At 39.9% G+C, this 14,989-nt stretch overlaps 2 protein-coding genes and 1 pseudogene across 9 annotated transcripts in view; 1 reads left to right on the forward strand and 2 right to left on the reverse strand.

Annotated features, from left to right (window-relative positions):
* CNN3 (calponin 3) overlaps nucleotides 1-7,322 on the forward strand; it is a 33,437-nt gene extending 26,115 nt beyond the window's left edge. For both annotated transcript variants that reach the window (XM_077120194.1, XM_077120195.1), the window contains exons 2-7: nucleotides 990-1,111; nucleotides 1,329-1,395; nucleotides 2,336-2,473; nucleotides 2,837-2,953; nucleotides 4,578-4,724; nucleotides 6,205-7,322. In XM_077120194.1, the coding sequence (XP_076976309.1) occupies nucleotides 990-1,111; nucleotides 1,329-1,395; nucleotides 2,336-2,473; nucleotides 2,837-2,953; nucleotides 4,578-4,724; nucleotides 6,205-6,546 (933 nt within the window). In that variant the 3' untranslated portion in view covers nucleotides 6,547-7,322. The remainder of the gene's footprint in view (nucleotides 1-989; nucleotides 1,112-1,328; nucleotides 1,396-2,335; nucleotides 2,474-2,836; nucleotides 2,954-4,577; nucleotides 4,725-6,204) is intronic.
* Nucleotides 1,578-1,649, reverse strand: LOC143651146 (U5 spliceosomal RNA; annotated as a pseudogene).
* A 2,275-nt stretch (nucleotides 7,323-9,597) lies between the features above and the next one.
* The window catches only part of SLC44A3 (solute carrier family 44 member 3), a 119,311-nt gene continuing 113,919 nt past the window's right edge, over nucleotides 9,598-14,989 (reverse strand). For all 7 annotated transcript variants that reach the window (XM_077120191.1, XM_077120189.1, XM_077120188.1 and 4 more), the window contains 3 exons: nucleotides 13,065-13,202; nucleotides 11,025-11,261; nucleotides 9,598-9,778 (listed from right to left, as the gene is read on the reverse strand). In XM_077120191.1, the coding sequence (XP_076976306.1) occupies nucleotides 9,671-9,778; nucleotides 11,025-11,261; nucleotides 13,065-13,202 (483 nt within the window). In that variant the 3' untranslated portion in view covers nucleotides 9,598-9,670. The remainder of the gene's footprint in view (nucleotides 9,779-11,024; nucleotides 11,262-13,064; nucleotides 13,203-14,989) is intronic.

The following is a 14,989-nucleotide window of genomic DNA, read 5'->3' on the forward strand; positions in this document are numbered from 1 at the left end:
AGGGATTCTTGGTTCCTATGTAACTGGTCAGGACTGAAATTTGAGTGGCCTCTTCGTGACTGAAATGTCGTGATGTCCTTTCTTTCAGTAATTGAACCTAATTTTTTTTTTGTGGACAGCAAACATTTCTACCATTCATATCCATTTCTAACAGAGCTCTCACTCCCAAGCTCATGATCTGGTAACATCTTGTACTCTATCATGGGCACTGCCTTGTATTATTGATATTTTCACCTGTCCTCAATGAGAAGAAAATGTATATACGATCTTTCCTCCTTCCCAGCTGAGTTTTTCTTAATAACTCTGCTTGACCAACCTCTTTAAGGACCTAGGACAAGAAATGGCTTAAGAACTTGAGCATGTAACAACGTCTTGTTTAAATTTTACTCTTTTTAAGTTGAAGTTGATGTTCTCATTATGAATAGTTCTTTTGAAACTTGAAATTATCAGGTAGTTTTAGTATGTATGTTAGCAGCTGTGTCTTAAGCTGCCTTTATTGTAAAATCCTCCAAGTAAAAAGTTAACAGATTTCCTCTTAGTTTTTTTAAATGTTTGTATGGGAGAGACTAAGGATACAAAGATGAGTCAAATGCTTATCCTGTCACTAAAGAATCTCATAGGATGTAGGCCACATAAACAGAGTTAAAGTTACAGCTAGTGCTGTATTGTAACAACCCATAACCGCTGTCACTTCCCATGGTTTTGTCATGGGAATCTGTCCTATCTTGATCTGTATTTTCTTCTCCTTAATGCAAGTTTCTTTCCATGTGCTGTTCAACATTCTGTGTGATAAAATCTTAACCAACATTTTTTATTAGTTACTGAAACTGTAATAAGTTACTCTTACTGATGCAATCCATCGAGTACAGTTTATTACATGTTCCAGCTGAGGACTTCACGGCTAATAAAAGCAGAGCGAGTCCTTGGTAAAGCATTCGTTTGTTATGCTTTAGTGAAATGACCCTAAAGTGAATTGACTTGTATTTCAGATTGCTTCCAAGTATGACCATCAGGCAGAAGAAGATCTCCGCGGTTGGATAGAAGAGGTGACGGGCATGAGCATTGGCACAAACTTCCAGCTGGGCTTAAAAGATGGCATCATCCTCTGCGAGTAAGTCGTGGCCCCAGCATGTCCATTTCTGCCCTTCCAGTGCTTTCCTTAGGCATCTCCCTGCCCTCCTTCCCAGTCCAGTGCGTCTATCCTCAATGTGATACAAGTGTTTTTTAATGCTTTTCCTTTACTGATGTAAAATGGACCAGACCAAATTTACATTCCAATCTGTGTGTTTGTGTGACCACCAAGGTGCCACTTGTATGTTTCTTTTCAGACTCATAAACAAACTACAGCCAGGTTCTGTGAAGAAGGTCAATGAGTCCTCCTTAAACTGGCCCCAGGTAAGCCCAAGCCAGCAATCACTGGTTCCAGTTGGTTGCTCTTCCTGGACTTCAGAAACTCGAGTCCATGTTTAAACTAGACATTTAAGCAGAAATTTATGTACATGACTTTATTTTATCTGTTGGGCTTTTGTTTCTTGTATTTTGGGGGCCATGCTATGTATTTATTTACTTTTACTCTGCCAAAGCAAGCCCTCTCCCTGGAAATCTTTAGTAAAAGGCAAAAGATGCATATGATCTGAAGAGAGACCAGGATATTGCCATGTTATTTTTAATGTTTTCCATATAACTTACTGAATTTATTAGATGTTTAGCTTTGAGGTTTTTCTATATTGAGCCTGCTTTCAGAAAAGATTTGACACAGTTTATGCAGAACACAGCCTAGACCATAAAGACAAAGGAAGGCAAAGGAATTTGATACAACTAGTGGTTGAGTGGAGAACACTGTTTTTAGTATTCTCTCATTCGTGAAAGTGTATGGCCAAATTGGATATTTGGTTTTGAGTGTGTGTTTTGAGATATGAGAGAATGAGCATATATTAACCACAGATTTATTTTGATATTAAAAATAAAACATAATGAATTCAATGGTAGTAATTACGTACCATTTGACAAAGAAAACTCCAGGTGAGGCTGGCTCTGATATAGAATTGATTCTTCAAAACATTTAAGGGGGATGTTGCCTTTTAAACAGTAGAATAAACTTGGCTGCTAAAGATACTAAAAAGACCATTATGTGGGCCACAGGAAGATACTGTCTTTCTTTTCCTCTTTCCTTTTCCAGAGAAATTGTGCTTAGTATGTATCTAGTTGAGAATCCTTGCCAAGTAGCTTCCTGTGTAACTTCTTGTAACTAGTCATGAAGAGACTTAGAATTTTTGGATAGTACGAGTGTTGTTCGTATTTAGCTCCAAAGTAAGATGATTGTTTTCTTCTATAGTTGGAGAATATTGGCAACTTTATTAAAGCTATTCAGGCTTATGGTATGAAGCCACATGACATATTTGAAGCAAATGATCTTTTTGAGAATGGAAACATGACCCAAGTTCAGACTACACTGGTGGCTCTCGCAGGTCTGGTGAGTGAATGGCTGCTTAAAAAGATTCCCCAGCTTGCTGGTGATGAATTGCATCCTTCCTGTCCCAGGGGACTCAGACCCCCGTAGCGAGAGGCCTCTCTGTTCTGTTATTATTAGCACTGTGCAAAGGCTGCTGACTTCAGCTGCCACATACTAAATGGCTTAATCAGAACACATAATTGTTTTAGTTTTCTGTGTTACCGAATAGCTTTAAATCTGTTTCTTACCTTTGGTTTTTGGGTCTTACCTAATGAGGCTTCCTCTGTGGATAGTATCATTTCTCTGTTGTTCTTTTGCAAAGCACTGTCAGCAAAATCTCCATGTGACTGTTGCTTTTTAGTTAGTGTGTATGTTTCCATCTAGGCTAAGACAAAAGGATTCCATACAACCATTGACATTGGAGTTAAGTATGCAGAAAAACAAACACGACGTTTTGATGAAGGAAAATTAAAAGCTGGCCAAAGTGTAATTGGTTTGCAGGTAAGTAATGTGGTGTTACTTATTCAATATCAAGTCACTCATAAATAAGGAATAAATTTAAGTATTATAATGTAGATTTTTGAGATAGGTACATTGTATATAGTTTATCCATTTAAAAGCCCATAAGATAATGACAGTGGTTTTGCAAGACACCTCAGGCCTGCCACCTGACTTGACAATTGTACCTCCAGAAAATGGAAATTTTTTCCTAAACATATTGTCTATTTTTTTAAGAAAATATATTTTATAAATTCCTAAAAGTTATTGACCAAATGAAGCAGTTTTACAATGTCTCAGTGTCAGAGTCATTTATTTACCCGAGTAAAGCATGATTCGGCACCTAGGCTTGGTTACAACTTGTCAGTTTAATTCTTAGGAGATGCTTAGTTTGGGTGGTTCCCCCTTTCCCCAGCTCACCCACACTGTCATCCTGGAGAGTGTCACAAAAATACCATTGCTAAATGCCCCTAACACCCAGTATGCAGAGGGCTTTACTGTTTGATCCCTGCTTGATATAATGCTTATCTTTTGACTGAGTTCGTGTAAGGTAGATTTATTTTCATGTACTATAAAATTGTCAGTGGTAAGAAATTTTAAACCTCAGCTTCTAAACAGTAATCAGTGGGATGATCATTCCTAAAAGGAACTAGCATGTAAAAATTAGACTCAAGAGTTTGAAAAGACATATGTTTGTGTATCTGTAGATATATACATCCACACAAGGTAAAAGGTAGAATAGATACACAAATATTTACACTGAATGGATGGTAGGATTACAATGTTTTTTTTTCCTTTTTTGCTTCTATATGTTTTCTGCATCTTTTCCAATGAGCAGGTTTTACTTTTGGTAATAGTTTACCTTTAATAAATCTGGTTTTATGGGAAAAAGCCAGTAGTATAAATGTGTTCCCAATGAGTAGAACAGGGTGTACTGGTTGGTCCAGAAGCCATATTGTTCTCAGTGCGATTGGAAAGTTAATGATTGTGCCTCTGAACTCTGGGGTTTTACTGTGGCAGAGTTTAAATTCCTCTTTCTTCCTCTCCAACCATGTACAGTGACATGAATGTTTGAGGAAGAGAATGTAGTTCTTTTCCTGTCACAATTTGGCAGTTTTGATGAAACTTGAAGGCTTTAAGGCTCCCAGAGAAGACACTTGGTATTTGCTTTTACATTTTATGCAAAGCATAGCTGGAATAGAAAGGCATATTGCCCAGCCCAAGATTGCATCCATCCCTTTAACTGCCCGATGCCTGTGTCATTTGGTTATTTGTCCTACAGATGTTAGAGGGGAAGATGAGTGAAGGAAATTATTCACAATCCTGCTACTGTTAGAACTTTTTGTGATTCCATCCATTTTATTATACCGGATGCGTGTTTATATGTGGTTAATTATGCTGTGAGGTTTTATATCTGGTGAATTTTTTTGTACTTTTGAAAGTTCATGCTGAAACTGCTTTGTCAAAGCAGAGCGAAATTGTATCTAGTTGGTGGGAGCCTCAGCATAGGAGGGGACTTGTCACTTGTGCCGCTCTCCTCCTTCTCTTCAGTAAAACCAATACAGTAACATTTCTGTTTGTTGTTCACTTCTGATAATTAATGCTTATTTTACTTTTAACCTGAAAGATGGGAACCAACAAATGTGCCAGCCAGGCAGGTATGACAGCCTATGGGACTAGGAGGCATCTTTATGATCCCAAAATGCAAACTGACAAACCTTTTGACCAGACCACAATTAGTCTGCAGATGGGCACGAACAAAGGAGCCAGCCAGGTGAGTGATACGTTTTCATATTTATAGCAGAGTATTCAGAAGGCTATTTTAACTTGCACTTACCTAATTTGAATTTTTTTTTGGTCATACCTACTTTGAATTTAATTCCTAAAAATAGGCTGTTTTTTTATTTGTACATTCAGAGTAGATTTCTTCAGGAATGCATATTTTGCTAAGGAAGCAAAAGAATCAAAGGACCTTTTCTAAGTAACGCAAATAGGCATGGTATGCGTGTTTTTTGTTGGCAGTGAGAACAGCTAGCCTTTCTACCTACCAAGAAGAAAAATGAAACGTTTCATACAGTATTAGTGCTCTGAATCTAAGAAATGCTCATTTAGATGCTTCTGATTTTTTTTTTTAGTTAGTAGGTGACTTAGATACTAGGTAAAATTACCTGGTGTGTTCTATTAAGAACTGTTTAACTAGCTTTCCTCTTAAATGTGTAAATAGAAGTTGAGAGAAAATCCAATATGGTGAAAATGCCAGTATCCTAAAACCACACTCAAGATGGAGGTATTTCCCTGTTAATAAGGTGCTTCAAAAGGTGGTACCAGGGTGGGCCATGGTAGCTCAGCAGGCAGAGTTCTTGCCTGCCATGCAGGAGACCCGGGTTCGATCCCCAGTGCCTTCTCATGAAAAAAAATGGTGGTTCCAATAATCATTTGAGAGCAGGCAGGTTTCACATCCCACAAAAGTGGGGTGCAGGTGGGATTATGGTTTTAAAAACCTTTCTCTTAATCATCCCAAGCTGAGATTTATTCCTGTTTTTATCCCTTTATGGAACACATCCCACCGCATGTGGCATTGTAACTCATAGCTGCCACTCAGGTTTGTTCTTTTACTGACGTTAAAGCTGGAAGCGTGTGCTTGGCATTGTGAATGGAGAAATGAGGCCCAAGTCTGCATGCTGTAAAGGAGAGCAGGAACTGTTTGGATGTGTGTCTTGGAAAACTCTTCTGTGTCTTGGAAGCGTGCTCTTCTGTGTCTTGGAGCCTTTGAGAAACTCTGGCCCTGTGGGACTGCTCAGCATAATTTCTGTTGAATATACTATATAAGCTTTTGAAACTGGTAACCTGGATAGTGTATATGGTCATAGTAGACATTCATATGGCTTTTATGAGTGCCAGCATTTTACTTTGTTTTTACATTCTTTATGTCAAAATGGCCCTCTCATCCCAAAAGGTAACATTGTCTCCATTTTGCATGTGAAAAAACTTTAACTATGGCATGAGGCCACATAGAAGTTTTGTAACCGCAGGGATTTGAAGGGGAAGGTCTGCTCTAGCTCTAAAGCCAAAGAATGTGCATACGGGTGAATGATTTGGTGTCAGGATATGTTGATAAGCTACCTTTACCCTTGAACCGAAGGAAAGTTACTGTATTAATGCTCACATTCAATGTGTATTCCATAAGCTATAAAATATTGACAAGAACAGGTTTTAGCCTCTGTTGTTACCTTTATACTGTGTTCTCATACCAGGCGGGAATGTTAGCACCAGGTACCAGGAGAGACATCTATGATCAGAAGCTGACACTACAGCCCGTGGACAACTCGACGATTTCCCTGCAGATGGGAACCAACAAAGTTGCTTCCCAGAAAGGAATGAGTGTGTATGGGCTCGGGCGGCAAGTGTATGATCCCAAATACTGTGCTGCTCCAACCGAGCCCGTCATTCACAACGGAAGCCAAGGAACAGGAACGAATGGGTCGGAGATCAGTGATAGTGATTATCAGGCAGAGTACCCCGATGAATACCATGGCGAGTACCCAGACGACTACCCCAGAGAGTACCAGTACGGGGACCAGGGCATCGATTATTAGGTTGCACAGAGGGGCTCCGCATTCAGCCCGCCGCTGTACTCGCTGAGAACCAAGCTAGCCTTGAGTAATTTTTATCTTGTCTTCCTAAAACACTATTATGCTTATTGTACCTAAAAGAGATATTGCCTTACATACATTCCTTTTTCCTTTCTCTGCCTCTTCCCTAAATAGTTGGCTTTTAGTGCTGTAACAGTTAAATCATACAGCATAACCAATAATTTGCATATGAATTAAAAAGGAATACTGTGAAAGGGGAATACTCTTGTACAGCCAATTCTTTTATTAAAGATCTATGCATTTTTACAACCTTCTACTTAAACTGGTATTTTCAGACAATAGGAAACTTCTTTTTTTGTTTTTTTTACAGTTTAGTATCTGGTTTCTATGTGGAAGACTGAACTTGTGCTTATAGCTAAATGTGGTTTTTACCAACGAAATCTAAGATGCAGCATTTTAGGAATTTACATATCAATGTTTTTACAGTATTGTTTGCTAATTTTTAAATAAAGTCATGATCAGTGTGCATTTGTGATTATACGTGTACTCATTCTCTTACCTAAGCTGACAAGAGCTTTTCAGAGGGGTGTCTCTAAAGGAGCATGTACAGAATTGGCCTGCAGACATTTACGTCTGGGTAGTGCGTTTGCCCTTTCTGTTTGTGCCAATGTATCAATGTAGAATTGCTCTGTTTTCTTCAACTGTATTTATTGCTGCATTTCTGAGCATAAACTTATCCCATTGTATTTTTTATAAATAAATATTTTTTTGAACATTCATACGAACCACAGGCTGATTATTTTCTGACTTTTATTGAGATAGATAGTAGATGCAGATTATGGATACAAAAAGCTACTCCTTTCCCGGTACTTTAATGTTATTTTATTTAATCCCACACCACACCACATTCTATGCTTAAGGAAACTGAGGCCTAGAAAATGAAGATACTTGCAAGGTACTTGCCCATTGCACATAACAAATGACAGCCAGGATTTAAACTATCCTATAGGAGACCACGGGAATTAGTTCAACAGTGCTGTTTAAGAAAAAAAGTCTTAGTTTGCATTTGTTAAGGGTAGGCTTGAATTAGCATTTTATTTCCAGTATCTCTGAACAGGGATTTATGGAAGCTATACATATGGCTACTGGCCCCACAAATAAGTTGGGTCCTCTGTTAGGAGAGGTGGGTAAGGTAGGTAATTCTGTTTTCCAGTTCCTCTAACCTAAGAGCGACTGCCAATTAACATGTAAAATGTTTCTATTTGTTTTAACTTCAAAAAGGAAAAGCCCTAAGAAAGAACCCCTACCCCGGGCCATTTGAATCTAAATCTCTGGGAATGGGGTCCAGGCATAAGTAATATAAAAAATTCCTCCTGAAGACAATGCTCATGCGAGGCTGTGATTGAAAACGACTTATCCAGAATGTTTGTTAATATGTAAGGAATATTACAATTAATAATTTCTGATTTTAACAAAGTTTTATCTGGTTATAATGCTGCATCCATTTTATACCGTGCCCAATCAGACAGTAGCTCCGGTTAGAGTTTAAACTTTCTATTTTTATTGTCACTAGATCTAAGAATTGTACTTTGAAAACTTACCAGCTAAATTAATGAGAAAGTGGAACTATTAGCATATTTCCAGGGTTGAATGAATAGTGAAAAATCTTGCTCTGCGCTTTAGCAACATTCCAGATACCTATTTTTTTTTTTAATATTTTTATTGAGAAATCTTCACACTCATACCTTCCATACATGGTATACAATCAATGGCTCACAATATCATAGTTGTGTATTCATCACTATGATCATTTTTTCAAACATTTGTATCACTCCAGAAAAAGAAAAAAGATCCCATACATATCATACCTCTTACCCCTCCCTCTCATTGACCACTAGAATTTCCACCTAGCCAGTTATTTTACCCTTTGTTCCCATATTATTTTTTTTTATCCATATTCTTTTACTCATCTGTCCATACCCTGGATAAAAGGAGCATCAGACACAAGGTTTTCACAATCACACAGTCACATTATAAATGTTATTAATTTATACAATTGTGTTCAAGAATCAAGAGCACTGGAAAACAGCTCAAGTATTTCAGGTACTTCCATCCAGCCACTCCAATACACCATAAACTAAAAAGGGATATCTATATACTACATAAGAATAACCTCCAGGATACCCTTTCGACTTGTTTGAAATCTCTCAGCCACTGAAACTTTATTTTGTCTCATTTCTCGCTTCCCCCTTTTGGTCAAGAAAGCTTTCTCAATCCCTTGATTCCAGGTCCCAGCTCATCCTGGAATTTCTTTCTCACATTGCCAGGGAGATTTACACCCCTGGGAGTCATGTCCCACATAAGAGGGAGGGCAGTGAGTTCACCTACCAGTTGGCTTAGAGGCCACATCAGAGCAACAAAAGAAGTTCTCTGGGGGACTTAGGCCTGAGTTTAAGTATGCTTAGCCTATCCTTTGCCAGGATAAGTTTCACAGGGGTGAACCCCAAGATCAAGGGCTGAGCCTATTGATTTGGTCATCCCCGCTGCTTGTGAGAATATCAGGAATTCTCCAAATGGGGAATTTGAATATTTCCTCCTTTCACCCCGTTCTTCCAAGTGGACTTGGCAAATACTTCTGTATTCACTGCCCAAATTACTCTTAGACTTATCAGGGGATCACACTAACCTGGACAAACCAACAAGATCTCATGCCCTGTTCAAGGTTCCATGTACTTATGGTGTTCACCTAAACTGACCATGGAGTTAAATTAGGACCTGTACTACCCAAAATACAAATTTTGCACCCAATAAACCAGATATCTCTATTAAAAAACATTTTTTAAGGTTTTTTTAATTGGTGGTGACTGGAGGAGTATCCTTTTCACTGGTACCAACATGAGTTTCTACATATTGTGCTTTTTTATTGATTCATATTAATATGGTCTTAAAAGAGATCTTCTGCCCCAGTTGGTACAAAAAAAGGTTATAAACTTTTATGGCTCCAGTACTGTTACTTAGTCAAATAATAATGACCAAAACAATGAAGAATAAGGGTTTGTATCAGGCCTAATTATTTATTCTGTAAATGGCTCTTCTAAAGAATGGTGTGTCTTCCAGGTATAAATATCTAATGAGTGTCTATCACAATAGGCCGAAGTTCTGTTCCCTCTTCATTCCTTAGTGAGTTCTTGTTTCTCTGTGCATCGGTTAATTTGCTGCTCCTTTTTACAAAACTCTGAATAACAAGAAATGAGACCGGCATTAAACATCTGCATTGTTGGCAACCATTACTAGGAGTTTTGGGCTATATCATTTCAGGGAGTTGAATCTTTAAAAAAGTTTTCCTTGCTGAATTAAAATATTTGGGGGTATAGATTTCAAAGTGGGTTTTACTCAAAAAGTATAAATCAGGGAAAAATGACCAGGTTGGCTTCTCTGCACCATTAGAAATATATATACATATAGACAGATTTTGTGGGGGTGGTGGTGCATGGTCCAGGAATCGAACCCGGGTCTCCCAATGAAAGGCGGGCATTCTAACCACTGAACTACAGAAATTTATATTTTTAAATACAGATAAGTCAGCACACTAGTGTATTTTTATGTTTCACATGGAGAAGGCTGAGACTACATCTAATTGTAAAACTATAGAAGTGCTTGTAAAACCAGTACCTGACTGAACTGAAGAATATTCAATGTTAGGTTTAAAGCAAAGAGGCTTTAACACCTAAGTTTTATGGCAACAGAAAGAAAGCAAATTATTAAAACATCACTTGAGCCAGACAACAAAGAGATGGGACATCATTCAGCTGTTAAAATATCCCTGTCTACCTCGGATAAGGCAAATAAGTAACAACTGTGTTGTACAAGTTGTTGGAAACAGCTGCCTGCTTGTTCCAGATAGAAGCAGGATGTAGGCTCCGCTGTCATAAATTTCAGAGGGTGTGGCTTTTCTAATACTGTCACACCTTAGTTAATAAAGGGCCTGAGAATTGCAGCTCTGTCAGTAATGGCAGAAGGGCAAAGTATACCTGGTTGGTCTACCCTGGAGTGTGCTCTCCCCAAAATACAGGGGTGTGGCATGACACGAGGGGATGCAAAAACACTTCAGAAACTAAAGACCAACCAATGAACTTCCAGACCACCCAAAGGGACAGACTAGGCCGTTAGCTCCAGAGGGGTTTGGACCACTCCTGTGTTCAGAACGTGTTCTATCCAGGGTCATTTGGTGCTGCTCCTACTGAGCAATCCATCTAATCAATACGCTGTTCAACTTCAGGCAGAAGGTTTCCATTAGGACGTGGTCTCAGCCTTGGAACATTTTACCCTAATCTCACTCCATGTGGTAATGGGAGTCTACAAAATGCCCCAGAAGGGAAAATGTGGCTGGGTATGAGCCTCCTTTTCATGTGTCTTTTCCATTCAACACTTCTGAGGTTGTAAGGAGGGAGACGGCAATGGGAAATGAAATGTTTGCTTACCATAAAATCTTGGTCCATAAAGTAGGGCTTTTCTGATGATCCATCATTTGTTTCCAGATCAATAACAAAACACAGGCAAAGCGCATCCAGCACAGTTTCAAACACAGATAGAAAACTATGGGCTACTAAGTAGGCAAAAAAAGCCACCAACAACAGAGGGATTGCCCACACCTGGAGTGCACGATCGTAGTTAAATGCCATCAGTCCTCCAAAAGCAGTGAAGCACACCACGAATGCCTGTCACCAAGAAAATCTCTATAAGGTGATTAGACTATTTGGGAAAAGGTTCTTGTCAGTTACAAATAATACTTCCATACCTGTGTGTGTGTACTCTGTCATAAAGAATGCTGGTGATAGGAAGTTTAACAATGAAGTAGAAAAAAAAAAGCTATAATACCAAAAGAAAGGACAGTTAATTTGGGGAGTATGTATTCCATTATTTTAATTATGCATAGTTTTCCTATTTATGTAGATGTAATGAAACCTCACAATGTTAATTGGTTTTTTCACTTTTAATGCCACAGTATTTCCATTTAAAAGATTTTTTTATAAACACCATTAAAAAAAAAACAGCTCAATAATCCATTGAGTGGATATACTGTGGATTAATAGGTGAATTGTTTTACTCTAGGGATTACAGAGGAAGGGTTTTCTAATGCTGGTGTGGAGAGATAATAGGATTACTCCAGGCTTTTGTTATACATGGTTATATTTCTGAGAACATGATTATACAGTCATGATTTATCTAACTTTTTAACAGCTGTAATGGAGCCCATCTAGAGCTCCCATTGCCCTACGTGTCCATGAAGATGGGCTGAAAAAAAAGATATCTTGTTCCAAAACTTTTTGGAAATAGTTGTTAGAAAACGGGTCACCTGTTACCCAACCAAGCTAATGAAAACAATATCCACTAAATACGACTACAACTTAAGGTACTTGATTTAGGCTATTTTGAGAGGCATAATCATGTTGAGCTTCTAGAGCTACTGTCATATGAAAAGTCTCTGGGGCCCAGCTGGGTGATAAAATATATACAATTAACACACACCTGTGATGTCCAAGCACGCTGTAACTTGTTATCGACAGCTAACTATGATGTAGTTCACTGGAGGCATATAACAAATGCTACAGGAGCACAAAATCCTAAATGAAGAGGCAAAAATCCCCGTATTTGGCACTGGCCGGGTCAGAACTGGAGACCAAGATCTTACTCACTTTGAAGCACCATCAAAGGCACTGATATTCGTGTCGTGTGTAGGAATGGCTGAAAGAAGCAAGGGTGTTCAGCTTGGGTCACAGAAGACTTGGTCAGAAGGTCAAGGTGTCTGTGGTCAAGAACTTGAAAGGCAGTCAAGAGGAAGCATCATCAGGCAAACCCAGACATGCAGAATGAGGCTCAGTGGGTGAAAATTAAAAGGAGAGACACTGTATGGCACGGACTAAAGAATCTTCTAACTTGAATCATGGTGAAATAGGGGCTGATGTACCACTTTCATAAAATCTCTGTTATTCTTCCTCCAACCTAGAGAGGGCATATGTTGTCTTTATAGATAAGAAATCTGGGTTTGGGAGCTGTTAAAGATTGCAAAATGAGGGCTCTGTCCTTTACGCCATGAGGTATTGTTGGAGCAGGTGACTAGCTCTGAAATGCTATTTCCCCCCACAGAACTACAATTCCTTGAAAAAAAATTATTTTATGACAAAAACACACATAAAGCTCATCCATTTTCTGAGGTTAGTAGCAGTTTCATTTTCAACATGACAGGAGAAATGGGAAATCAGAATGGCAGAGGATTGATCATGGGTGATAGAGCAATCCTGGCTCTTCTCCCTCCTGTTAGATTCTGGACAAGTTATTAAACCTTAGTTTCTTCATTTGCAAGACAGGGGCACCTTACAAGGTTGAAGATTAGATGAGATACTGTAGCACAGCATCTGCCATGGACTAAATACTCAAGAAATCTTGGTTCCCTTCCACAGTCTTGTTATATGGCTCGATTTTTGGATCCCAGGTTTATTATTTTAGGGAAGACATCTTACCTTTCCTAGAAAAATGATGAAGTCTCCAAAGCAGTTAATAGATGTAAAGTGACTTGAATTCTTGGATAAGATTTTGTGTGCATCTTTTGCTGATGTGCAAAAATCTGTCCCATTAATAGCAGTTGTAGTGTATACAGTCTGAAACAAAATAGTTTAAAAGGTGATGACTGTATAATTATTTTAATGACAATACAGAATACTGGCAAATTAGAGAAAAAGTTACTATAAATCTACTACCCCTACCCATAACAAATCATTCCATTTTCATAGTTCTCTTCCGGTTTCTGATTATAAGCACATGTATTTTCAGAGAGTTGCAGTAAATGGAAAAGATAAATTTAAGTATATCTGATTAGCATAGTGGATAGAATGCCCTACTACATCATGTGGAAATGATGGATAAAACATAAATTATTTTTAATGCACAGGAGAGTTTGGGGCAGGAGAGGACGTCGAAGAGCCACAAAGCAGGCCCCTAGTGATTGGCAAAAGCTGAGCCGAAGTTCTCAGAAGGCTTGAAAGCAGTTTAGAAGTTGGGAATCAAGGATTTAACCCCTTAGAGATAAGACACATGCTCAAGCCCTTGCCGGAAGAGAACTGGAACGGAGCTGCTCACACAAATTCGAGATTCATACTCAATTGCAAATTCAACCAACCATCCACAGAAATTGCTAAAAAAAAAAAAAAGGCACCAATTGCCTGGGGCCATGAATAATTACTCTCAGTGGTACTTCAAGAAAGGAAAGCATTCACCTAACCTGATGCTATGGGAAAGCAAGCTACTTAAGCCCACTGAGAAATTAACATTAAAAAACTGGTCAAGGAGAGGGCCAAGATGGCAGCTTAGTAAGGTACGCACATCTTAGTTCCTCCTCCAGAGCAACTACTAGGTGACCAGAAACAGTGCAGAACAGCTCCCGGGGCCACGGCAGGGACCGGACACACAGCGTACCCCAGTCTGGACTGGCTGGGCTAGCTGCGAGACTCTGCTGCGGTGAGCTCCCCGAGCAGCACACGCTTCCCCGGGCCGCGGCGGCGGGCAGCCGGCGCCCCTCCCTCCCTCCTTCCCGGACCGGCTAGGAGTCTTGGAGAGGCAGGTTCCCCGGGCCACAGAGGCCAGTGGCCGGCGCCCCTCTCTCACGGGCGGCTTCCTGGGCCGGCTGCGGGTCTCGGATCGGTGAGTTCCCTGGGGCCGCGGTGGCCGGCACCCCTCCCCCACAGGCAGCTTCCCGGTCTGGCAGCGAGTCTCGGATCGGCGGGTTCCCCAGGCCACGGCGGCCGGCGACCGGCGCCCCTCCCCCACAGGCAGCTTCCCGGTCCGGCGGTGAGTCTCGGATCAGCGAGCTCCCCAAGCCGCGGCGGCCGGCGGCCAGTGCCGCTCCCCCACAGGTGGCTGCCCGGAGGGAGAGGAGGGAGTCTCCAACAGTGGCAGGGACTGGGTCCACCAAACACCAGTAATGGCATTAATAAAGGAGCCACAATATCTTTTGCTGGTGGGACCCGCAGACAGACAAGCGCCACATACTGGGCAGGATAAAAAAAACAAGAGTCCAGAGACTTCACAGGAAAGTTTTTAAACCTGCTGGGTCTCACACTCAGGGAAATCTGATTAAATGTCCAGATGCCAGCAAAAAATAACAAATCACACCAGGAAAATTGAAGATATGGCCCAGTCAAAGGAACAAACCAATAGTTCAAATGAGATACAGGAGCTGAGACAACTAATTCTGAATATACGAACAGAAATGGAAAACCTCTTCAAAAACCAAATCAATAAATTGAGGGAGGACATGAAGAAGGCAAGGGATGAACAAAAAGAAAAAATGGAAAGTCTGAAAAAGAAATCACAGAACTTATGAGAATGAAAGATACAGTAGAAGAGATGAAAAAAACAATGGAAACCTACAATGGTAAATTTCAAGAGA

This window comes from Tamandua tetradactyla, chromosome 11 (assembly GCF_023851605.1).
Source record: "Tamandua tetradactyla isolate mTamTet1 chromosome 11, mTamTet1.pri, whole genome shotgun sequence".
NCBI lineage: Eukaryota > Metazoa > Chordata > Mammalia > Pilosa > Myrmecophagidae > Tamandua > Tamandua tetradactyla.